Source organism: Saccopteryx bilineata, chromosome 9, assembly GCF_036850765.1.
Source record: "Saccopteryx bilineata isolate mSacBil1 chromosome 9, mSacBil1_pri_phased_curated, whole genome shotgun sequence".
In the NCBI taxonomy this organism is placed as follows: domain Eukaryota; kingdom Metazoa; phylum Chordata; class Mammalia; order Chiroptera; family Emballonuridae; genus Saccopteryx; species Saccopteryx bilineata.
The window spans coordinates 93,297,430-93,321,489 of NC_089498.1; the positions used below are offsets into that span (position 1 = coordinate 93,297,430).

General features: G+C 53.0%; 1 protein-coding gene across 2 annotated transcripts in view; it reads right to left on the reverse strand.

Moving 5' to 3' along the window:
• Nucleotides 1-1,280: 1,280 nt before the first annotated feature.
• The window catches only part of OGDHL (oxoglutarate dehydrogenase L), a 28,580-nt gene continuing 5,800 nt past the window's right edge, over nt 1,281-24,060 (reverse strand). For both annotated transcript variants that reach the window (XM_066242440.1, XM_066242441.1), the window contains exons 3-23: nt 23,149-23,319; nt 17,741-17,843; nt 17,224-17,339; nt 16,679-16,833; nt 15,770-15,916; nt 14,072-14,162; nt 12,574-12,753; nt 12,343-12,471; nt 11,312-11,491; nt 10,853-11,005; nt 10,279-10,381; nt 9,614-9,742; nt 8,525-8,675; nt 7,284-7,411; nt 6,173-6,351; nt 4,587-4,658; nt 4,353-4,478; nt 4,178-4,250; nt 2,718-2,881; nt 2,416-2,570; nt 1,281-1,998 (exon numbers count right to left, since the gene is read on the reverse strand). In XM_066242440.1, the coding sequence (XP_066098537.1) occupies nt 1,875-1,998; nt 2,416-2,570; nt 2,718-2,881; nt 4,178-4,250; nt 4,353-4,478; nt 4,587-4,658; nt 6,173-6,351; nt 7,284-7,411; nt 8,525-8,675; nt 9,614-9,742; nt 10,279-10,381; nt 10,853-11,005; nt 11,312-11,491; nt 12,343-12,471; nt 12,574-12,753; nt 14,072-14,162; nt 15,770-15,916; nt 16,679-16,833; nt 17,224-17,339; nt 17,741-17,843; nt 23,149-23,319 (2,829 nt within the window). In that variant the 3' untranslated portion in view covers nt 1,281-1,874. The remainder of the gene's footprint in view (nt 1,999-2,415; nt 2,571-2,717; nt 2,882-4,177; nt 4,251-4,352; nt 4,479-4,586; nt 4,659-6,172; nt 6,352-7,283; nt 7,412-8,524; nt 8,676-9,613; nt 9,743-10,278; nt 10,382-10,852; nt 11,006-11,311; nt 11,492-12,342; nt 12,472-12,573; nt 12,754-14,071; nt 14,163-15,769; nt 15,917-16,678; nt 16,834-17,223; nt 17,340-17,740; nt 17,844-23,148; nt 23,320-24,060) is intronic.

The window sequence follows — 24,060 nt, forward strand, 5'->3', positions numbered from 1 at the left end:
CCCCCATGTTTATTGGCAGCATTGTTCACAATAGCGAAGATCTGGAAACAGCCCAAGTGTCCGTCAGAGGACGAGTGGATTAAAAAGCTTTGGTACATATATACTATGGAATACTACTCAGCCATAAGAAATGATGACATCGGATCATTTACAATAACATGGATGGACCTTGATAACATTATACAGACTGAAATAAGTAAATCAGAAAAAACTAAGAACTATATGAACCCATACATAAATGGGACATAAAAATGAGACTCAGAGACCTGGACAAGAATGTGATGGTAACAGTTGGTGGGGTGGGGGGTGGGGAGGGGGCGATGAAGGAGAGAGAGGGGGTGGGGGGAGGGGAGGGGCACAAAGAAAACCAGATAGGTGACGGAAGACAATTTGACTTTGGGTGAGGGGTATGCAGCATAATCAAATGTCAAAATAATCTGGAGATGTTTTCTCGGAACATATGTACCCTGATTTATCAATGTCACTGCATTAAAATTAATAAAAATAAGATAAAAAAAATGACTAGATTCCCTCTGTTACATCTGTCTAAGACTCACTCTTGATGCTTGTCTCGGTAACATGATACATTTATTGGTCCCACCCTAAAGGCCAGTCCGTGAAAATATTGTCTGACTTTAAACTGGTCTGTGGCCCAAAGAAAGGTTGGGGACCACTGCCCTACAAGATCCCTGCAGTGGGATTCAGAGTGTGCTCCAACAAGCTGTACCTAAGATTGATGGGGCCTAACACTGTTCTGCAACTACAAGTTGATTTTTCCTTGAGGTGGTACCACCATGAGCCCACGGTGTTTCTGGGTCTGCTCTACAGAAGGCTCGTGTCTCTCGTATTCTCCTGTTAACACTTCTTTCTTCAAATGCTACCTCTTCCAGGGCACTTTCATCTACTCTCAGAAAGAGGTAACCCTTTGCTCTTTCCTCCAACATAACTTGGAACTCTGTGAGTAAAACTGTTTATATGTCTCCCTCGCTAGACACCCAAGTTGGAAGAGCCAGCACACAGACTCATGCCTCTTCCACCTGGCCCCAGCATCCAACACAGAGGAAGTGCTCTAAAAGGAGGCTCAAACCCAGCAAAAGGCTAAAGAGAGGAGATACCCACAGACTGGCAAACACCACCTGGTGCTCAAAGGAAGACTGGTCCGTTCAATGGATACAGATACTTGATCCTCTGTTTCTTTCTTCTTCCCATTTCATACCCTCTCTGAAACACCTGCCTCCCCCCCCCGCCCCCACTTTACAAAAGGAAATGAAAACAGAAGATACTTCTTAAGCATTTTTTATTTCTCTGTCATTTGTGTTTCTGGTTTGGTACACATGAGCTGTAGCTGTATGTCACATTCACTATGACACATCCCATAAAAGAGTCCATATAAGTCACCTGGTACGGTTCTGCTTCACCTGGTTGTTATTGCTGAAATCTCTACTTCTAAGAACACAGAGAGTAACATTCCTTGAATCTACAGATGAACAAGGGCAGGGTGAGTGGCAGTGGCCAGATCTGCCGGAGGGTAGAACCAAAGACGCGAGCTACTGGATGGCTGTCTGCAGAGGCATAGACGGAAAAAGCCACCCAAAAATTCCAGAGAGACCAGGACAGCTGGGGAAACACTCCAGAACTATATTCCATCTATCACCTGCTATGGCTTTCTTAGTCCTAAGAGATTCTGAAATAAACACAGAAGCCCATGCTGGCATCATACCAAAGCCAGTAGTGCCCATGCTATGGCCTCAATTATGTGTTTAATCCTGGGGCCTTCCACAGACCTCTCTGGTGCAGGAGCATGGCCCTCCCTGACCAGTCCTTTGCAACCCCAGCCAATTCCACAGAAAGACCCAGGCAAGCCTGGCCCAGCTCTAAAATGTCTTGCCCTCAAAGGCCTGGAGGTTGAAAGCCGTATCCAGAAACTTCTTCAGAGATGCCAGGTGAGTGTTCCTGTTTCCTGTGGCTGGTGCTGCCGCTGGGTCACGGCCGACATACCTGGGGAAGAAGGACAGGGTGAGGGGCAGGCTGTGCCTGACCCAGAGCAGTCCAGGTCTGCATCGAGTCTCGCCTGTGTCATCATCCTGCTAGAGAGAGAACGACCCTGAGGCTCCACTAGGCAGAGGAACTGGCCTGGGATCACAGGCAGGAGTCTGAGATATGCAGGGTTCTCTAGTTCAGTCTGGCTGCGGACTAAATGCAAAGGTTTTTGTCCGCACTGGTATGGGTTCCTGATGGGGAAGCTGACCTGTCACCAACTGTCACTGAGCCAGTGGGGACAACGGTTTCCAATGTGGCCCAGAGAAGGGCCAGTTCCAGGTTACACAACAGATGAGACAGGCAAAGCCAGGATGGGGCCTAAGGCCCCCAGAGCTGACAGGTCAGTGACTGGCATCCCCCGCCCCAGCCTTGTACCATATGGGCCGTGCCCGGCTCAGGAGGGTCATGAAGCGTGGACTGATGTAGTCATAATAGCCCATGTTCTTGTGTTCCTCCTGGCACCATACCATCTCCGCACCTGGGTACTTCTCTGCCTCTTGCTTGACTAGGTCGAAAGGGAATGGAGAGATCTGCGGCAGACAGGGAGAACGGGCAGCACAGCCCAGGGAGGAGGTCAGCAGAGCCCCTACTGGGCCCCAGAGCTGACCATGCCAGGAACACTACCAGGGCCAGGGGGCTGGCTGTTTGACCTTGTCCATCACTCCGAGCAGGCGTACCTGCTCCAGGCGTGTGATGGCCACTTGCTCCTCCAGCCCCTGGTTGCTCCGCTCCTTCACCAGGTCATAGTACACCTTTCCCGTGCAGAAGATGAGCCTCTGCACCTGCTCAGGAGCCCGAGCTGCGGCCCCATCCTCAGGAATCACCCGCTGGAAGCTGGTCCCTGGGGGGCCGACAGAGTATGGCAGAGGCATCAACTCTAAGAGGGGCTGGGGATCTTGGGAACCAGGCCCACATGCCTGGCAGCCACAGGCTCTCCCTAGTCACTAAGACTAGCCCCGGGTTTAGATCTGTGGCTGCACCAGGTGCCTCTTGAGCCAAACAATGGAGAAGAGAACCGATGAAACCTGAGATGTCATAGGGAAAGAAGTGGAGACAGGGGCGCAAGCCAAGGGCAGAGCCCTGGGAACATCAAGTTCAGGTGACATGGTGGTATGAAGGAGAAAGCCCCTGGCAGGGGCAGAAAGGGTGATGTTTTGTCCCTATATGATGAGATCCTTATCTGAGCTGGAGCTGCTCCTCGTCCAGTCCTGCCCATCTCCTGTGTGCATGTGAGCCACCCAACCACTATGCTTAATGGTGAGCAGCTGCCCCCAGAGACCACTGCACCTTCTCCCTTTACTCAGCCCCTCAACCAAGTCCCCATATCTTAAGTCCTGTCTGTCTTTCCTTTCTGAGCTCACATGACATGCCAGGTACCAGACAAAACACGCTGCAGAAACCTGAGAAACTACTGTAATACCCTTGCACCCCAAGTGAGGACAGTGAGCAGAAAGGAGAACAGGCTGCCAGGCCCCACCAGAGAAAATCGGGTGCCCAGCATCCACCCCTAGTGCTAGAGCTCTGAACTGCCACCCCGGCCACTGCTCACAGCAGTGGGACACACAGACACACACAGGTAAATAACACACCTGTTCACACTGCCGAAACCCTTCCTGGCCAACCTGCCCCTCCTCCCACTACCTGGGACCGTTCTGCAGGACAGCTGTATTTTGCCCACCCCTGCCACCCTGGTCCTCCCTTGTACACATCTCCATTCTGACACCTGGTCCTCTGGGTGCTTTATTTGACTGAGTCCCTGACTCCCAGGTAAAGAAGGCTGAGCATTTCTGGAGGGGCACTGTGTCCCCAGGAACAGTAATGTCAGTTTGGCTCATGAGTGAAAAAAAATATATGAGTAAATAAATAATACTCAGTTTCCTGCAAATGAGGCAGGCCTCCCCCCAGGCCAGCCATGCTGGGCCAGTGCCCTCCTCTGGCCCTGGTACTCAGCCCAGCTGGCCACCTTGCCTGCCACCCCCCCTGGCCAATGGTGAGGACTATGTGGGAGTGGCTGGAGGGCCCACAGAACCACAGACAGAGGTGAGGACAGAGAGTCTCAGGAGCAGAGGCTGCGCCACGGGCCACCAGGCCTCACAGCAGCTGCCCCCGATCCCTGCCAACGTGCCCAGGCACATACCAGATACCATTTGGTCAAAGCTGGACTTGGCCTCCGGGTGCCTCAGCAGAGATTTGGGTGTGAAGATGATCAGCTGGAAGGGAAACATGTGCCCAGCTGCCAGCTGCCCCGTGGGGCCCGGGCTCCCGTGTCTGGCCCTGCACTGCTGTGGTGAGAACCAGGGCCCGCAGCTCACCGGCTTGCGGAAGGGCAGCAGGACCTGCCGACGCAGCACGTGGAAGTAGCTGGCCGGCGTGGAGCAGCTGACCACGATCCAGTTGCAGTCATAGAGCTGGCTCACTTCGAAGTCCTCGGAGAACGCCTGGGAGGACAAGGTGTGACAGGGTGGTGGCCTGCCTGTGGTGCCCATCTGGGCACTGCCTGCTGCAGCAGGCATGTCCCTGTCCTAGTGAGGGTGGGCAGCACTCACAGGGTAGGCATCTGAGTCATCATTGCTCATCTGTAGGAACCTCTCAGGCCTCGCTGAGGAGTGCTCTGGGCCCTGAAAGCAAATGCCAGATGGCCCAAGTTGGCCCGAGGGGAAGGCAATGTCACCCAGGACAGACACCTGCCCTTGCAAGGACCCAGATCTCAGGAGTGTGGGTGGCTTCTCGGAGAAGCTGCCCTCCCTCTGAGCCGAGACCCCAGCAAAGAACCAGGAATGTGGGAGTACAGCAGGGATGGCATCCTTGGAGCGTATCCGCCTAGTCCCAGCTCTTGTGAATGTGGGGGGTGGGAGTTCAAGGCTAAAAGGCCGAGTAGAGAGAGCCTCTGTGCCCAGAACATCCCGAAATGCAGCAACTGCTGCCCACTGAGTGCCCAGCAGGCCCAGGCACAGCTCTGTGACCCCACACACGTTGTTCCCTGGTTATTAAAGCCTCCCCGTGATTCAGACGATTGTTTCCTACTCTACAGATGAAGATGGTAAGGGGTGAGGGGTGAAGAGATTAAGAGCCAACCCCAAGGGCAGTCTGCCAGAAGGGGGGATTTAAACCCAGAGCTTACCCTCCTCCTGCTGCTGCTCATGGGGCTGCTCTGCCCCTTGACAACAGACACCCCCATGGACCACCAAACTTGCTCCCTGTGCCAAAGGGGGGCCCTGCCCATAGCCATCATCCACATGCCTTGAGGGGGACTCACCCAGGGCAACAGGGCCAGTAGGCCCACCCTAACATCCCCACCCAGCTCAAGCTCCACTGTTAAGAAGCCTTTGCCTCTGGTGACCCTGGACAGGCCATGCCCCTTCACCCCTCAAGTGTGAAATGGACACAGGACTAACGCCCAGTCCTGCTGTGGGTATTTTACATGGATTTACAGGGCAGCTAAAGTGCTCTCAGGAGTCATGGAGGGCTGACAGTAGTGATCAGTTCCTTACTGAGGGATTGGTCTCAGCTGAGTGGACCCTCAGGGACATGCACGGCAGCTCCACCGCTGGGGTTGGGGACAGTCCACCCTGCTCAGAGCTGCCCTGCAGCAGGCACAGCCCCACCCACCACCCCCCACCCTCCAGCCACACCACCTCCACTCCATCCACTGCGTGAGCGCTGGGGTGGCACCTCTGAATGCTCTGCTCCACCCTAGCCCCTGCTGGCCTGCACATGTCCCCACTTCCCCAGGAGGGGCCCGAGGACAGGTGACATGGCACAGATCAGGTTCAGAACCAAGCAACCCACTGAATGACCTTGGACAAGCTCATCCTCATGTCTGGAAAATGGGAACAGGACTCCTCTCACTAGGTCACTGTAAGGACCAGAGGGTCAATGCACAGAGGTCTGAAGCAGAACGTGGCACACAGCAAGCCCTCAGACCACATGGTTGCTTCTACTGCTAGGAATGTGCAGTGTCATCCCTGTCCTCAACAGCAGCCACTGGATCTATGTACGCCCCACCCTGAGCAGACCTGTGTGTTCCAAGGGCCCAGAAGGTACATGTTTGCCCACCCTACATGTGGCCAAGGGTCCACCCGTGCTCTCCCAGGCCTGCCAGAGCCCGGGCCCAGCTGCCAGATGGCCTTACCATGCCCTCCATGCCATGGGGCAGCAGCAGGACAATGCCGTTGTGCCGCACCCATTTGGCCTGGCCGGTGCTGATGAACTGGTCAATGATGCACTGTGCTGTGTTGTGGAAGTCACCAAACTGAGCCTCCCAGAGCACCAGGGCATTGGGGCTGGCCATGGCATAACCCAGCTCAAAGCCTAGAGACAGAAGACACTTAGATGGGGCCTGCCACGCTCTGTCACCAAGTGCCAGTGGCTCCAGACAAACTCAGCTCTTCCTCATACCCCCTCCTGCCCTCCTCACCCATCCTAGCAGGCCAGGAGGAGCCTGAGGGCTCCTTGGGCCCCAAAGGCCAGCATCTCCTTCCTGGGAATTGACCACATATCAGAGAGGCCACTCAGACCTCAGTGCATGTATGGCCAGCTTCAGCTTTATCCAGACCAGGAGCCGTGCCCAAAGACACCCTGGGGAGGCAGCAGGGACCATCTACCAAGAGGAGTCCCCAAAATATGTGCAGGGCTGCTGGGAGGAAGGGAGAGGAACAGGTCGCCGGAGGGTCCTGCCTCTAGAGAAAGCAGGGAGGAAGCAGAAAGGGAGGAAACAGCCCAGCCAAGGTCAAGCAGAGAGAGAAAGAATGTGGGGTACAGTCTGGGGAGCCCTGAGCCTGGGGAGGAAGCCCCAAGACAGGGCCACTGGGTGCAGTGCAGGGGTGAGCCGAGGGTCAGGAGAATGGAGCAGGTCCGGCCAACCTTGGGGACAGCTCATGGCTGTGTCCGAAGTTGTCTCTACTGGGCTTCTGGACCCAGGGCTCTGATATCTAAAGAGCCCACTTCCAGGCAAGCAGTGCCCCCAGCTGGGTTCTCAGAGGGGCCAGATGGGACAGGACTTCATCTCCCATGTGGCCTTAGGCAGGAACAGACCCAGCATCATTCCTCAGGGCTGTCCCAGGACCCAAGTCCATCCCAGTGGCCTCTGATGGACCAAGTCCATCCCTGACCCTGCTGGCCCCCTCCTCGCCCCAGGCCCAGTAAACAGTCAAAACAACAAAGACAGGACACCTTAGGCTGTAAGCCCCTCTATGGTCTCCCAGAATCCCAGGGCCCGCCTAAGCTGCCCGTGTTGGACCCACCCAGGACTCCATACTCCGAGAGGGAGCTGTTGCACACGGTGTACGGGGCCTGGTCAGGCCAAAGGTGGTTCATGGGGACGCATGTCCTCCGGTCAACTTCCTGGTCATGGAGAACATGGTGCCGGTGACTAGAGGGAAACAGACCAGGCAGGGATGGGATACTTGTTTGCCCAGAGCAGGTGGGCTGGGCAGCGGGAGGCCGGCAAGCCCTCATCACTGTGCAAGGTAACCTGACAGAGTCCCATAGGATAGGGACACTAGGCGGCCCTGAAAAGCCAGACTGATCTGTTCCCTTCTCCAGACAGCCGCCCTCCCAGCAGAGCCCACACACCGGACAGATAGGAGTTTCCGTTTCTCACCTCAGAAAGGTCCTGAGACCTGTGTTGCCAGCCTCCTACAACCCTCCACCCAATGCTCGGTGAAGCCTGAGACCCTGAGAGGCCACACCCCTGAGGCATTGTCCCCCTGCCCATCTCTGCCCTCTCTGCCCAGGTCCACAGGAGACAGGAACTGCACGATGAGGGGGGCTGCCTGCTGAACCTGACACCAGTGAGGACTGCTATGCAGCTCAGGTACAACGGAGTAGCCCCTGTTCCCCCTGCTGGAACAGCACCAGCAATGAGGAGCAACTGGGACCCAATGGAGACAGCCTGTGGAACCCTGGATGCCACAGCACCAGGGCTCACTAACACAGCAGTGAGCAAAGAGGAGACCAAAGCAGCTAGAGCCCCAAAGAGAGAAAACGTGATGGAGACAAGTGACAAGCGTATAAGTCCTTTACCCGGACTCAAAACTCAATGAAAATGGGCAAAACAGGGAGGGCTGGCTCGACAGCAGTTCACACACACACACACACATATACAAACACATGCACATGCACACACATACACGCACACACATGAGAACCACAGAGCACCACAAGGCTTGATATCAATCAACTTGCTTGGGCCAAGTGGTCAGCTCTGCATGTCTGTCCTGTGGGAGTCAGAAAGGTGGCCCAGCATCCTTCTGATGACTTGGTCCATGGGCAGGGGCTGGGGTGTTGACAGGGCTGCCAGTGGTCCCCTCAGCCAGACAAGGGCCGTCCTTGGGCTCCTCAGAAAAGGTTCAGGAGGAGGAGGAAGGGCGGGCTACACTCCAGATCACCCAGGACAACTCTGGGAGATGCCAAGCACAGCTGACCACTCAGCTCCCCCACGGGCTCCATGGTGACTGGCTGGGGTTCCAGAGCCCGCCCCTACCTGAAGGTGCCCCTCTCCACGTCCTGCCCGCTGAGCCGCACGTGGATGCCCTCTTTCAGCAGGGAGCCAAAGGCCATGTACTCTGCCAGCGCCCAGTCTGCCATCCGCTTCTTGGTCATGTCCGCTCGGCCCCACAAGATTCGAGAGAGGCCTATGGGAGGGAAAGGCTGGTCTGAGGGACCCAGGCATGGCCACCCTGCCCAGGACAGCTGCAGCCCCAGGGGCCAGGGCCAGGTGTTGTGTACTCAGGGTACACCCTCCTCCCACCCGCCACCCCTGCCACAGTCCCACAGGCCTCCCCCACAGTGGGAAAAAGCAGGTGCCCCTAGTTGAGTGCCTGTCCTGTGTACACACTGCATCCTCACAACCCCACGGGCAGAGACTACCCCAATCCTACAGATGAGGAGTGAGGCGCCGTAGAGAGAAGTCATTTACTCTCAATCACATAGCTATAAAAATGTGCGAATTTGAGCCTAGGCCATGGGCTCATGCTGGGCTCCTGGTGGCCCTATACCAGCACAGACACCCTGTGACATGCCACAGAGTAGGCACCTCAGGACACCTGGGCCTCCGAGCACAGTGTAGGAACCCCCTAGGAACACCCACAGGCTGGTCAGAAGAGGTGCAGGTGCTCCACTACTGCCACAAGCGCCCTCCAGGGTGCTAAGCAGAGGTTACAGTCAAGATCTGCAGCCAGTGACCACCTACTAGCCCAGGCTCCACCTGGGACATCAGGGTCACCTGTGTCATCCATCCAGGCTGCCAGCAAGCCCAGCACTCTTGCCCCCACATTTCAGGCCCACCCCTCTTTCACAGGATTCTGTGCTTCCCTGCTCCCCCCACCTGATCAGGGACGCCACATAAGCCTGACCCCCAGGGCCAGCTGAGAGTGTGGCATCCACATCTGCCCGCCTTGAGAGGAGCTGTTATCAAGGGTGCCTCACAGGGTCCAAACAAGGCTCCAGGAGCTCAGCCGACCCACCAAGGATGGATGAAGGCCAGGCCTTCCTGACCCAACTCTACCTTTCTTGGGGCATGATGTCGGGTATAGGACAGGGGCCCATGTTGGAGCCCGCACAGCAACCTCACCGGTGTGAATTTTAAAGTCAGCCAGGGGTACAGAGCTCGCCACGTCCCCAATGTGTGTCAGCACATCCTCAGGAATGCCCGTAGTTGGGCACGTCATGCTCTTGGGCTCCCCGTCCACGTTGAAGAAGCCTGAAAAGGCAGAGACTCTGTGTCCTTCTGGGTAGCAGTGGGGCCCCAGATGCCATCAGCTTCCCTTTGCAGCCCAGCTCTTCCCTGACCCCACCTGGCACAGGATGACCGAGCCCATCCTCAGGCCACGGCCACTGACAGTCACAGCTCCAGCTCCTACACCTACTTAATGTCCTCCCTGGGCCCTTGTAAGAGCCACTCCCTGAGCCTGGGGTCACAGCCATCTAGCTCTCCCCCAGGGAGACCTGCTGAACCCCCTTGTCCCAGGGAGGCCCTCTGAGCACCGCTACCTGACCCACACCACACCCTGGCTCTCCCCACTGTGGTGTCCACCAGTCCTGGTCAGCTCTCCCTCCCAGAGATCCACTGGTCACAGGTGCTTTGAGGGCAATGCTTATCTTAGCCTTCAGGAATCAGCCCCAGTCTCAGGGGTCTTAGGGGCAGAGCCACAGCTTCTGGGCAGAGCTGCTCCAGGCCTGGGCCCACTACCAGAGCCCATGGCCCAGGAGGGTCACTCTCAGCCACACTCCACTCACCTGGCCAAGGGGAGTCCAGCCAGTGCTTTATGTGAAGGATCTTCTTATCCTTGGACCTGCCGTACGCCTCCTCACAGATCCGGTCATATTTGGCAATTTCTTCCTGAAATCAGGATGAAGGTATGGATGGAGGCAGCGACACCCTGAGCAGCCCGAGGCTGGGTCGACCTCGACTCTTTAGTCTCCCTCAGCAGGTTTGAGAACTGTCTGCTGGCCTGCAGGGACCCTTGTGGTCAGAGGCCAAAGTCTCAGAGTTCAGGGGAATCACATTTAGCAAAGGACTTGGTGGAGACTCAAGGCGGGAGGACCAACAAACCCACAGATAGCTGAGAGGACAAACCCGGCTTAGGCCCTCCTGTGGGAAATCTTCCTGGACTTCCACCTGGGGCTGGGCTTCCCCAAAGCAGCATGTGCTGCGTCCCCTCAGGCTGTGTTTGGTCCTCTGTCCCCCATGATAGCTGGAGGCTGTCAGGGACACCAGTTCCCAGCACTGGTCTGGAAACGTCAGCCACCACCCCAGGGTTCCAGTGCCATGGAGTCTTCTCCCAGGTGTTCGTGAAGCCCACCCACACACCTCAAACTCCTGCAGGGTGACTGCGCCCTCAGCAATGAGCTGGTCTGCATACTTCTTCAGCACAGGCACCTGTCTGTGGATCTGCTTGTACATGAGTGGTTGTGTGAACATGGGCTCATCCATCTCATTGTGGCCACGCCGGCGGTAGCAGACCTGCAGGGACGGTAAGGGAAGGGGGCTCAGTCCCTGTCCCCAGGCGATGCAGGCACAGTCGGTACACATCTGGGGCACATCTGGCAGGGCACATCAGGGCCTTCGCGGGCCCTGACGGTCTCCTACTGCTGCCTCTCACTGACTGTCCCCCATACCCCCAAGACTTTAAACATTTTGCTCTTGGTAGCCCCGAACCTCCCATTTCCCAGGACTCGCAGCCCCAGTAGCCGAAGGTGCTAAAGACCTGGCACTGAGCACAACCAGACAGGCTGTCCGCTCCAACCCAGCCTCAGCCCCCAAACCCACCAGGTCCACAACAACATCTTTATTGAAGGTGTTCCTCCACTCGGCTGCCACGCTGCACACATATATCACGGCCTCTGGGTCATCCGCGTTCACGTGGAAGATGGGAGCATTGACCACGCGGGCCACGTCAGTGGGGTACGGTGAGGAGCGGGCCATGCGGGGGTCCGTAGTGAAGCCGATCTGCAGAAGCAGAAGGAACTCGCAGCGCCTGTCCACTCAGAGCCAGAACTGTGGGTCATAGAGCTGGGGAGATCTCTGCCTTGAGGCCCATCAGCTGTGTCCGGGAGGATGTGAAGGGACAAAGGATGTGCAGCCCCAACACCAGACAGAGCAGCCGGTCCCATGGGGATGGCAGCAATACCTAGGAGTCATGCCTGATTTTTTTTTCTGCAATCATTTTATATGGTGGTTGTGAGGGACACAGGCCTGGGCAAACCCCAGTCCCACCAGTACTAACTGTACCATCCTGGACGAGGCATGGAGATTCCCAAAGCCTTGGTTTCCCTGTCTATGAAAAGATCCCAGGTTTCCTATCTACTAAAAGATCCCATTAAATTCCGGTCTCACAGGTTTATTCCGTGAAGATGAGATGACTTAACACAAATAAGGCAGCCAACCTAGGGCTACCCAGGCTCAGAACAACAACTGTTGTTAACCACAGCTGCCTGCTAACTATAGGCCTATAATTCCCAGGGAGCTAAAGGCAGCATCTAGTCACATGTCTAGCCTCTGAGCTCATTACACCTGTACTCCTTTGTGCTTACAACTTTTTCCATGATGACTGGTAGATTAGAAAGATAGATGATAAGGATAGATAGATAGATAGGTAGATAGATGAATGTATAGATCTCCCAATTTCACGAACCAGGAAACTGAGGCTGGGGAGAGTAGCCACACTGCCTGAGACCACACTGGGACATGGTGGAGCAAGTGGGATTAGAACCTGGATGGTCCCACTCCTCCCCTCACAGTGCTGCCTGAATTCAGAGACAGACATGCTGATGAGGCCTGGCGTGCAGCTCGCCCCTCACCTGGTTGTTGACAACAACATGCACGGTGCCATTGGTGGTGTATGAGGGCAGGTCACTCAAGTGGAAGGTCTCGTAGACCACACCCTGGCCAGCAAAGGCAGCATCCCCATGGACCAGGACGGACATGACCTATGGAGCAGAATGGGAGCCGGGAGGAGCCCCAGGCCCCAGCCCGGGCACCTTGGCCCTGCCTCCAGCACTGTGGATGCCCAGAGCCCATGGTGAGCTTACCTTCTTGCCCTGGGTGTCCCCGCGGTAGAACTGCTCTGCCTTGGTCTTCCCCTGCACCACGGGGTCCACGGCTTCCAGGTGGGAGGGGTTGGCCACGAGAGACAGAGCGATGTTTCTGTTTGTGACCCGGTTGATCCTCTCATGGTACATGCCGAGGTGATATTTGACATCTCCAGAGCCCTGGAGTTGAGGTAGAAGGTAGTGAACCTGGCCCTCCCACCTCAGACAAGGGAACAGACAGACAGACAGATGCAAGCCCACAGTGTGGCTAAAACTGTTCCTGGATTCTGCTCCCTAGAAAGGCTTGTGCTGTCCCTGAACTGAGCGCTCTTCCAGCCTCCACGCACCCGCGCACTGCCTCTCCTTCCCCTCCAGGTGGGCCTGAGAAAGGCTGGAGGCTAGACCAGCCCCAGCCCCAGCAGAGCCCTCTGCATTTCAAAGGCCGTCCTCTTTCCATGGGTGACCTCGGAGTGGGGCGGGAAGGCAGCAGTAGGAAGTGGTCAGCCAGGCAGTGAGAGCAAAGAAATGCAGGAGGCTCATGGGTGCTGTGCAGACCACCGGCCAGGCCTCCAGACAAACACTGGAGACCGCCCCTCCTAACTCCTCACACCACATGACAGATGAAGACAGCATTGCAGGAAATCATGACACATTTTATGATCTTGGAGTAGGAATAGCCTTTCTAAACAATGTACAAACCTCAGGAGCCATAAAAGATAGCTAAAATCTATCAAGTTGGTCATGGAGGAACCAAACCTATGCACAATGTGGTGGGGGGGAGGAGGGATCTACTGAAAAAAAAAACATTTATAAGACAAATTCAGGCAAAGGGCTAAGTCCCTCAATACATAAAGCACTTTTACTAATCAGTAAGAGAGAGCCCAAAACCCCATAGAAAAATGTGCCAGAAAAGAAGTGACAGGTTCACTGCCCGGAGGAACAGGAGAGCCACAGAAAGGGGTGGCAGGCAGCACTGTGAAGAAGGCAGAGGCCAAAGAGAGGCCCAGCATGGCCTGGGTGTGGAGTATGAGGCGAGCATGACATGCACGCATGGCAAGAAAAGGGAGTGAGAGGGAAAATGTTTCCTCTACTCATCAGTGGGCACAGGAACATGCCCCCTGTTCCAAGGCCGTGCAGGGCAGACAAATGACTGAGGCCCTCTGGGCTAGTGGACAGAACTTCGGGCACAGAGGCACAGCCTGAGCCAAAGTGAATGCCGTCAGGTTCCCCGCACCTCTCGGGGCCACTTCCCCAGCTGGGAACAGGGAAGGGGGGCCCAGTTTTTTCCGAGGGCTCTTCCGGCCCTCAGAGACTGCAGCACTTGCTGCAGAATGCCTTAGTGACCACATGCAAATATGCCCAGGCTCTCCCACTCCTTTGCGTGTCTGTCCATCTTGAGGTCTGTCCAAGCCTGGAGAGTCCTGGCCCAGGCCCTTCCCAGTTCACCTCCCAAACACCCAGCCCTCCAGGGGCTATGAGGCCTGAGCTTGGCACCCACCTCATCTGCTGCCTCCAGCTTGGGGTCAAATTGGCAGAAGATCTGCTCCAGGTCCTTGCGGATGACATTAGCCAGCACATTCAGCCTGCCCCTGGAGCCAGAAGGGGTGGGCTGGATCCTCACCTGGCACAGAGGCCACCTCCATCATGCTCCCTGCCCACCTGTAACCTATCAGAGTCAGCATGGACTCTAGGGAAGCCCCAGCCTCCCCAATGGAACCAAGGGAGACCAGCCCTCTCATCCCATCTTCATCTGCAAGGCATGTGCATGGTCCTGGCCAGCCAGTCCCCCAGACACTTCTGTCATCAGGAGGCCCTCGTGAGCAGGAGCCACCCGTCTCACGACAGAGTGCCTACCCTCCCCACCACCTTGGCCCCAGGCTGTTGATGCACCACAGTGGCTCACACATGGCCCTACCCTAGCAAGCAGAATCGTAGAGCCAGACAGGGAAGAGGATATGGAGTTACCAGAGGACCTGTCCAGGGAGCTGAGGTCTAAGGGGTATGGATGGGGTCAGGAAAGCAGCCAGGGGTCATGGGTCCTCCAATCCAGCCTGAACTTCCCATCAGAGTGCAGTTTTTTCAGAAGTGGGCACCAGCCAATGAGGGCACAGCACATACCTCAGAACTCACCCCTCAAAGCCCACCATCAGATGCCAGCCCTAGGCATACAAATACCCAGATGGCCCTGTGGCTGAGGGAATCCCTCATTAAGGTGGACTCTCTTCTATTCTGTAGGGTCATGGGGCCATGGGGCTGAGGGCAAAGTCCTCTAGCTTCCGATGCCTGTGACTGTGGTGGCCAGGACTAGAATAGCCCTCAGCTCCTGGAGCCCTCCTCAGGCCAAGAGCTTGCCCAACACCAACATGCAGTCCTAGAACTGACACTGACCTTGCAGTGCCATCCTCTTCCAAATGTCCACTGAAGCCACATGGGCCAATGTCACCTCAGACCATGGGGCCACATTTGCCTGACCCTCTCACCAGAGTCTGGGCATTTCCAGGACCCTAGGTCCCCAGCCTCTCACACTGCATCTGGACACTTGAATGCCCCTCCTCCTGATGCAGTCGAGGGCTGGGCCTCCTCTGAGCAATTGGAAATGGTCACAGGAAACACTGGGGCTTTGCCCTCAGACTGTTCAGCATGTTCTCTAGTAGCCCATTATGCATGCACCCTGGCCACCTTTATTTGTCCCAGGGTGCACACCTCATTAGACCACAGACTCCAGCTCAGAAGTAACTGACCACTTGCCATGCTAGTCTTCCAGTCTTTACCGAGGTCACAGGGCAATGTGTGGTCAGCTTACAGCCAGGGAAAAAGGCCCCTGGTTCACCTCCAGAGAAACGCCCTTCAGGGGATACCAACAAGAGGCCACCTGCCAGGCTCTGCCTACACTTCCCTAGGCCATCCCCTCCACAGCTCCCTGTCCACAGGAACCTCGAAGCACAATCTAATGCTTTTCTGAAATCCTGGGGACAGTGGTGAAGTGGTGAGAGCCTGTTTAGTTCCTAGCTCCACATGGCTTTGGCCAAGTACTCAGCTCTCTTTGAGATTAGAAGGCGAGGGCCAAGGGACTCTGAGAACTTTCTAGCCCACTCTGCCTCTGCCTTCAAGTCCCTCGAACACTCCTGCTCTGATTTCATCCTCTCTCTCCCACCTCATCTGCTGGGTACGGCTGCAGCATGCACGGAGGGCCCACCTGTGTGGCATCCCCAGAATGACAGTCTCAATCCCCATCTCACTGGATTTATCGATGATGGTCTTGAGGGCAGGAATCATGACCTCACAGCCCTCTAGGCCAAAGCGCTTCTCTGAGGACCACTTCCGGGCCAGGAAGTCTTCAAACCTGCTCAGGGAGAGAAGGGAAAGAATGGTGAGGCTGAGAGCTATATGTGATGGCTCAGAGCATGGTGCCAAGAACAGAGAAAGTTGCAAAAATCATCTCCCTCCACATAGCCCAAGACCTGCCACAGACATCATGATGTCCCCACCAGCAAGCAACAGAGGTCTGAGGGAGGCTAGGGGTCCTCTCACCTTACCCCAAACCTCTGCCTACACCCACTGTCAGCTATCACTCTCCCTCCCTGTCCAGTCAAACCGCTCCAATGGGCCATCTTCCCTGCTCCTGTCCCCTGCCCTCCTGCACAAGTACGCTGTGTACTTGACTCCCACCGCCTCCCAAAAGTCTCCTCACGGCTCAACTCAGATGCTAGCCTCCACTCTGCTGTTCAGGGATCCTCCAGGTCCCTGCAGCCCCAGCTTCGGAGAAGTCAGGCAGAGCCAGGTGGTGCCCCACGAGGGAGACACTGCTGGTATCACTCCACACAGGGACCTCTTCCTGTCCAACATTCCCACAACCACTTCCTGCCGCCTCTCCCTTGCTCGACCTGCTTCTGCTATCAGGACCCCCAGAGCCCCATGCTTGCCCACTGCCCAGCTCTGCTGAGTACCTGGCCCCAGGGCTCCTCCTAAGCCAGGGTAGGGAGGCCATCTAGTCCTGCCTTGCCTTGCCAGGCACCCTAGTTTCTTAGCCAGGGCCTTGGACATCTTGTACAGACACTTGGGCTGTCTGGCCGGGATATGGGGAGGGTGGTGCTGAGGGCCTGACCTCATGGAGCGCACCAGCCGGGCCAGCAGGGTCCGTTTCTCCTCATTGGAGAACTGCATCACGCCAGGCGTCTCAAACTTCTGCCGAATCCACTGGCACTGTTCCACATCATTGATGAACATGAACTCCAGGCCAATGTGCTGGCAGTAGGTACTCTGGGGGGACACGCGAGCACACTATGAGAAGCCAGAAAGAGGGACACATGCCCTGGCATTGGAAACAGAAGAGGCGGCGCCCCCATCCCCCCACCGCCAACAGACTCCAGCGAGCTCCATCAGGTGTGGCTGACACACCTGCCCGTGCTCACCTCCAGCAAGCTCCACCAGGTGTGGCCGACACACCTGCCCGTGCTCACCTCCAGCGACTCCATCAGGTGTGGCCGACACACCTGCCCGTGCTCACCTCCAGCGACTCCATCAGGTGTGGCCGACACACCTGCCCGTGCTCACCTCCAGCGAGCTCCATCAGGTGTGGCCGACACACCTGCCCGTGCTCACCTCCAGCGAGCTCCATCAGGTGTGGCCGACACACCTGCCCATGCTCACCTCCAGGCGCCGAATGATCTCCCGCAGTGAGAGGGTCTGTTCTGGGCCTCCAATGAAGGTGGTCGTGGGCAACTGGAACTCCTTGTCCAGGTCAGCCTCCTGCAGGTCATAGAAGGCTGAGGAGGCCAGGAGGCAGAGAGGGGGAATTGGGGTCAGGCTCAGCCAGGGCCCAGCAGTATCCCCAGACCTTCCCCCAGTACCCCTGGCACCCTCTTGTCAGGTCCAGCCCAAGATCAGGAACCTCAGTCTGCAGGGAACAGGGAGTGAGAGTCAGAGCCCAGGTTGCTGCCATGGGGGTGTGCTTGGGCAAGTCTCTCAAGCTCACTGAGCATGGCACACAAGCCTGGAATGACAGGGAGACACCCCTTGCACGGACACTGTGCAGTCAATGGGCATGGGTCAGAAAAGAGCTTCTTGGGCAGCTTGCTGGGCCCTAGTGCCCAGAATGCCTCACTGAGCCCAGGCACCAGCTGGCTCTGGTGTCACCCAGGTAACAGGAAAGGGTACCAACTCTCACCCAACTTATCGATGGTTGTGATTAAGTCTGAAGGTACAAAGGAGTCCAGGTCTGCATCCAGAATGCCCAAGGGGTCCAGCTGGGCCACATGGTGGCCCCGGATCTGAGAGAAGGGGAAAAGGTCAGGGCAGGGCTGGGAGGCGCCCTCACCAAGAGCAAGGTCTGGACCCCTCACTCCCCCCTTCAGAGTCTCAAGTTCCTGCTTGTCTCCAGAACCCAGCTACTAGGCAGGTGTCTATAGAGCCACACCAAGGCCACTAAGGTGGCAGGAGCTCGACTCTATTTAACAAAACAACACGCAGCCTTCAAAAATGGGCAAGGACATAGACACAAAAGCAGTTGCTACAATACAGTTAGAAGCTGCAAAACCCCAGAAACTTCCCAAGTGTCTGTCAATAGGAGACTGGCATCTGAATATGGGAAATCTTCATGGGGAAGTACTAAGAGCCACTAAAAAAGTGAAGGAAGTCCTGTCAGCTACTGTGAGGTAGTCTCCATAAACACATTACAGAAAAGTGTGTGTGGTGACCCCAGCTGGTTGGCTCAGTGGTAGAGCATTAGCCTGGAGTGTGGAAGTACCAGGTTCAATTCCCTGTCAGGGCACACAGGAAAAGCTACCATCTGTTCCTCCTCCCCTCCCCACTCCCCTTCCCCTTTTTCTCTCTCAGTTCTCTTCCTGCAGCCATGGCTTGATTGGTTCAACCGCATTGGTCCTGAGCTCTGAGGATGGCTCCATGGAGCCTCCACCTCAGGTGCTAAAAATAGCTCGGTTGTGAGCATGGCCCCAGGTGGGCAGAACATCAGCACCAGATGGGGGTTGCCAGGTGGATCCCAGTTGGGGTGCATGCAGAAGTCTGACTATCTCCTCTGCTCTCACTTGGAAATAAAGAATAAAAAGTGTGTGTGGTGAACGACCATTGTCTACGAAGGAGGGGCTATAGTAAATACATAGACAAATAAATACATGCATCAGAAAAATAAATTGTAAAATAAGAAAACTATAAAATATGAAAACATATTCTCTATGGGAAAAGGATGGAACAGGGTAGAGTGGCAGGGCTAGAAGTTAGACTTTTAAAGGACCCTTGCTTTGAAGATTTGATTTTGGAATCATATAAATATTTTATACCCCTATAAAACAAATTAAGTTTTAAAATTGAAAGCAAAACAAAATAAATGAATTAATGCATCCATTTGGTGGCATAACTCACAGAAAGGAGCTATTCCAATGGACTAATAAAATATTCCCTGAAGATAAGCAGACCTGCAGAGGAAAGGTTCATGACTTCATTTCTATTACTGATCAGCAGTGGTGGCGTTAGAACTGTAGTCTAGGACTGCCGGGTGGGGGCTGTAAGAAAATCAAGTAAGACGTATTGCTGTCTTGGAGAACCTCTATTTTTGACACCTTTCAAAAGAAATGGTGACATAGACTGATGAAGTCAAGATGAACCCTAAGTCACACATCTGACACACAGAGAAGCATCAGTATAAACCTACTGAGTATGTCATATTTCTAAAAAAATACATACTTCCTGGCTGTAACCCAAAGGGCCCAGAAGTCATGACCAAACCAACAGCAGTGAACGCTGCCAGCACTCCCCAGAGAACTGGCTGTCCCAGGGCTGAGCAAAAATGCCCAAGATGAGCTTGGAGCACCTCATCATAACAGATAGCACAGGGATGCTCAAACATGGCTGGGCTGACAGGAGGGACACACCCTGTGCAATAAGGACAATATTTATAACAGATTGAAACTCATCTCATATGTTTACATTCACGCATTCATATCGTACTAAAAAAAAAGATGAAAAACTGTCACTGGTCATCTTTAAAGGATGCTAGGGAACCATCTCATAATTTTGAAAATTTATCAATTAAAAAAAAACACCAAGCACTGATCCTGCCTTTCACAATTCGTAACACAGGGATAAATGGAGTGGACAATGGGCAGTTTCTCTTGATAGAAGTATTTCAGGTAACAAACAAAGAAAGGGTGAATTAGACTATCATCATTTTTACCATCCCTAACGAATTCCTGTATCCAAGAAGCAATCATCCATAGATGCTAACCGATGAAGTACCATCACACCAGGAAGCTGATTTTGAAACAAAACAAGAATCAAATCTATGTTGAATACAGTTCCTAGATCTAACTGCCAATTTAGAAAAACTACATGGGACAGAGACAAAGTGACACCTGATTGTATGGGATACAATTAGCATAATCTATCTCAGGAAAACTAACAACTTGGTTTCTTAAAAAAAAAAAAAAAAGGCAGGGAACACAAAAAGAAATATAGAGGAACCTGCAGAGTACAAGAGACCCAGGGACCATGGGCTAACATTTAACTTTCCACACTTGTGGCTTTATTTGGATCCTGATCCAAACACGCAGTATAAAGAAATCATAAGGCAAACATCAACACCAACTGAATATTTGATGGCATTAGAATTATTATTATTTTCAGATGTAATAATAATCTTGTGGTATATATTTTTTTTGAAAAAGCTTTATCTCTCAAAATAGATGCTGAAATAGTCCATTGATAAAATACGATATCTGGAATTTGCTTCAAAATAATCAGGGGCCAGTGGGTGGAGCCGGAGGCAGGTAAGAGCTAAATCAAGACTGGCCTTGGGTTGTGTGGGGTTCTCTACACAACTAATTACTCTACCTTCTATGTTTGAAAATATCTACCCCAAATAGCCAAAGCAATACTAAGGAAAAGGAATGAAGCTGGTGGCATTACACTATCTGACTTCAAATTATATTATAGAGCCACGATAAAACAGCATGTTATTGGCAGAAAAATAGACACTCAGACCAATGGAACAGAATAGAAAGCCCCAGAAATAAAACCACATGTATATGGTCAAATAATTTTTGATAAAGGGGCCAACAACATACAATGCAGAAAAGAAAGCCTCTTCAACAAATGGTGCTGGGAAAACTGGAAAGCCACATGCAAAAGAATGAAACTGGACTACAGTTTCTCCCCTTGTACTAAAATTAATTCAAAATGGATCAAAGACCTAAATATAAGACCTGAAACAGTAAAGTACATAGAAGAAAACATAGGTACTAAACTCATGGACCTTGGCAAAGATAAATGAATGGGACTACATCAGACTGAGAAGCTTTTGCTCAGCAAGAGAAACTGATATCAAAATAAACAGACAGCCAACTAAATGGGAAATGATATTTTCAAACAACAGCTCAGATAAGGGCCTAATATCCAAAATATACAAAGAACTCATAAAACTCAACAACAAACAAACAAACAATCCAATTAAAAAAATGGGAAGAGGACATGAACAGACACTTCTCCCAGGAAGAAATACAAATGGTCAACAGATATATGAAAAGATGCTCATCTTCATTAGCTATTAGAGAAATGCAAATCAAAACTGCAATAAGATACCACCTCACACCTGTTAGATTAGCTATTATCAACAAGACAGGTAATAGCAAGTGTTGGAGAGGCTGTGGAGAAAAAGGAACCCTCATTCACTGTTGGTGGGAATGTAAAGTAGTACAACCATTATGGAAGAAAGTATGGTGGTTCCTCAGAAAATTAAAAACAGAACTACCTTATGACCCAGCAATCCCTCTACTGGGTATATACCCCAAAACCTCAGAAACATTGGTACGTAAATACACATGCAGCCCCATCCATGTTCATTGCAGCATTGTTCACAGTGGCTAAGACATGGAAACAACCAAAAAGCCCTTCAATAGAAGACTGGATAAAGAAGATGTGGCACATATACACTATGGAATACTACTCAGCCATAGAAATGATGACATGAGATCATTTACAACAACATGGATGGACCTTGATAACATTATAATGAGTGAAATAAGTAAATCAGAAAAAACTAAGAACTACATGATTCCATTCATAGGTAAGATATAAAAATGAGATGCATGGACATGGACAAGAGGCTGGTGGTTATGGGGGGGGTTATAGGCGAGGGGAGAGAGGAGAGGCACAAAGAAAACTAGATAGAAGGTGATGGAGGACAATTTGACTTTGGGTGATGGGTATGCAACATAATCAAATGTCAAAATAACCTGGAGATGTTTTCTCTGAACATATGTACCCTGATTTATCAATGTCACCCCATTAAAATTAATAATTTAAAAAAAGAAACTATCTGTAATAATAAGTTAGGATTGCTTTTTTTTCAGTGGATGACTCAAACCAGAATTCTACCTCCTACCTGCCTGTGAGGGGCTGCACCTTCCACACACACACGGGGTGCTGACCAGGAAGTACCACCATGGGCAGGTACAATGACCACCGACTCCAGAGACAACGCTGCTGGAAGACCCTGGCGCTTAGTCACTGCCAGTTAAAGCATGAAGGGCAGCTGGAGAGCTGGGAACCGCTCAGACAGTAAGTCCATTGGGCAGTACTGTAAGTGCTACTCTACGCAATATAGTTTTATGTTCCTTACTCTTTGTTTTCAAAACCAATGGCTGAGATCTTTATCTGCTTTCTTTCAAATCCAGCTAAGAAAAATACAATTACAAATACTGCTGTTTGCTCTGAGGTGGCCCACAATTCACAAGTCCTCAGGCCAGTGAGGGGACCCAGTGAAGTAATCAACTCCCGTCCTCCGAGCCCAGGGGTGTAGCTGTGTCCCACAGAGTGCTCCATTGAGGCCTCCTACCCCTAGCACCCACAGCAGCTTGCCACTCCCTCTCATGGAGCATCCACCAGGGGCCCCAGGATGTCTTCGCTGTAGGACAACTTTCTTAGCAGATACCTCTGCCACTGATACCCAAAGAGATCCCAAAAAGAAACAAGCATTTGGGAGTGAACACCAAAAGCAGCCCTCCTATGAGTCCTGTGGCATCAAGATCAAGAATATGGAACATCATCAGAACTCTGGCTGGACAGGGGCACAACCTGGAGACCCATCTGTGAGAGCCTAAGTCTCCAGAACCAAGCAACTGGTAGAAAGAGAGCTGTTGACTGAACTATTCATTCATTCCATCAACAATAAGCACCTGCATTACACAGTCCCTGTCCTCTCAAAATGCTCAGTCAAAAGAAGAAAACAGACACTAACAAAGATCAATCTATCCAATTTTCATTCAACATTCACTGACACTAGTTTCTTACTAAGTCCTCCTCCAGGTACTTGGCACAGTGGTGTGAGGGACAGGTGACATTCCATGAGAAAGACCACAAACAAATCTATATGCACAAGAAAGGCCAGGGGGTATTAAGCACCATGGTAATGCGACAAAGAGTGACAGCCACCTGATAGAGGGTTTAGAGAAGGGTTCTCAGAAGAGATAACATTGGAGCTGAGTGAGTCTCCTTCCTGTCAGCACCTGGGCACACCTGAGGAGCAAGTCCAACCACACAGCCTGTACCCTCCCAGCCGATCACCTGGTAGGCCCGGATCAGAGACTGTACAGCCAGGTGGTCCTCCACCAACTTGCTGGTTTTGGTCCGGTTTGAGACTGCTGGCCTGCTCTTGGGGACAACAGAGGAAGGCCATGGCTGAGGCGGGTCACAAGAGGCTTCCTTGCTGGTTTTCCGGAAGAAGCAGTCCCAAGACTGGGCAGGGGTAGAAGCAAGACAACAGCTGGGTTAGGGCCTCGGAGGAGTTGGGGGTGGCCCTGGTTGGGTTTTGCGGTATGTCGGTTGTTCCTTTACCACCACAGCTCTCAGAGCCTTCCCAGGACCAGGCCAAGAAGACCCCTCAAAAGCACCCCACCCAGAGCCGAGATCTCTCCAGGACCCAGGTTGGTAGGGGGAGACAGGGCTGTAACTTGTGATCCAGAGGCTTCAGGTGTGAAAGGGGCCTCTACCTCTGGAGGAGACATGGTCTCATACATACTGGGTTGCGGAAGGCCTTGGTGGAGGGCACCTGGGCAGGCAGACCCCCCAGCTTTTCAATGCAATTGTATTTTGAACTAGCAGTGACACTGCTTACAGTTTACAGATGTACTTGTACATGTGTACCCAGATATAAGTACAAGAATGTTCCCTGCAATGACAACATATAAACCAGCTAAGTGGTGATCAATTGCAAAATGATTACATAAATGATGATACATTTAGATTCCGGAAGATTATGCAGTCTTCACAATAATAAGGCGCACTTACTACTATTGTGGATGTGGACTATCGCCAGAACATGCTGTAAAGCAGGGGTCCCCAAACTTTTTACACAGGGGGCCAGTTCACTGTCCCTCAGACTGTTGGAGGGCCAGACTATAAAAAAAACTATGAACAAATCCCTATGCACACTGCACATATCTTATTTTAAAGTAAAAAAACAAAATGGGAACAAAT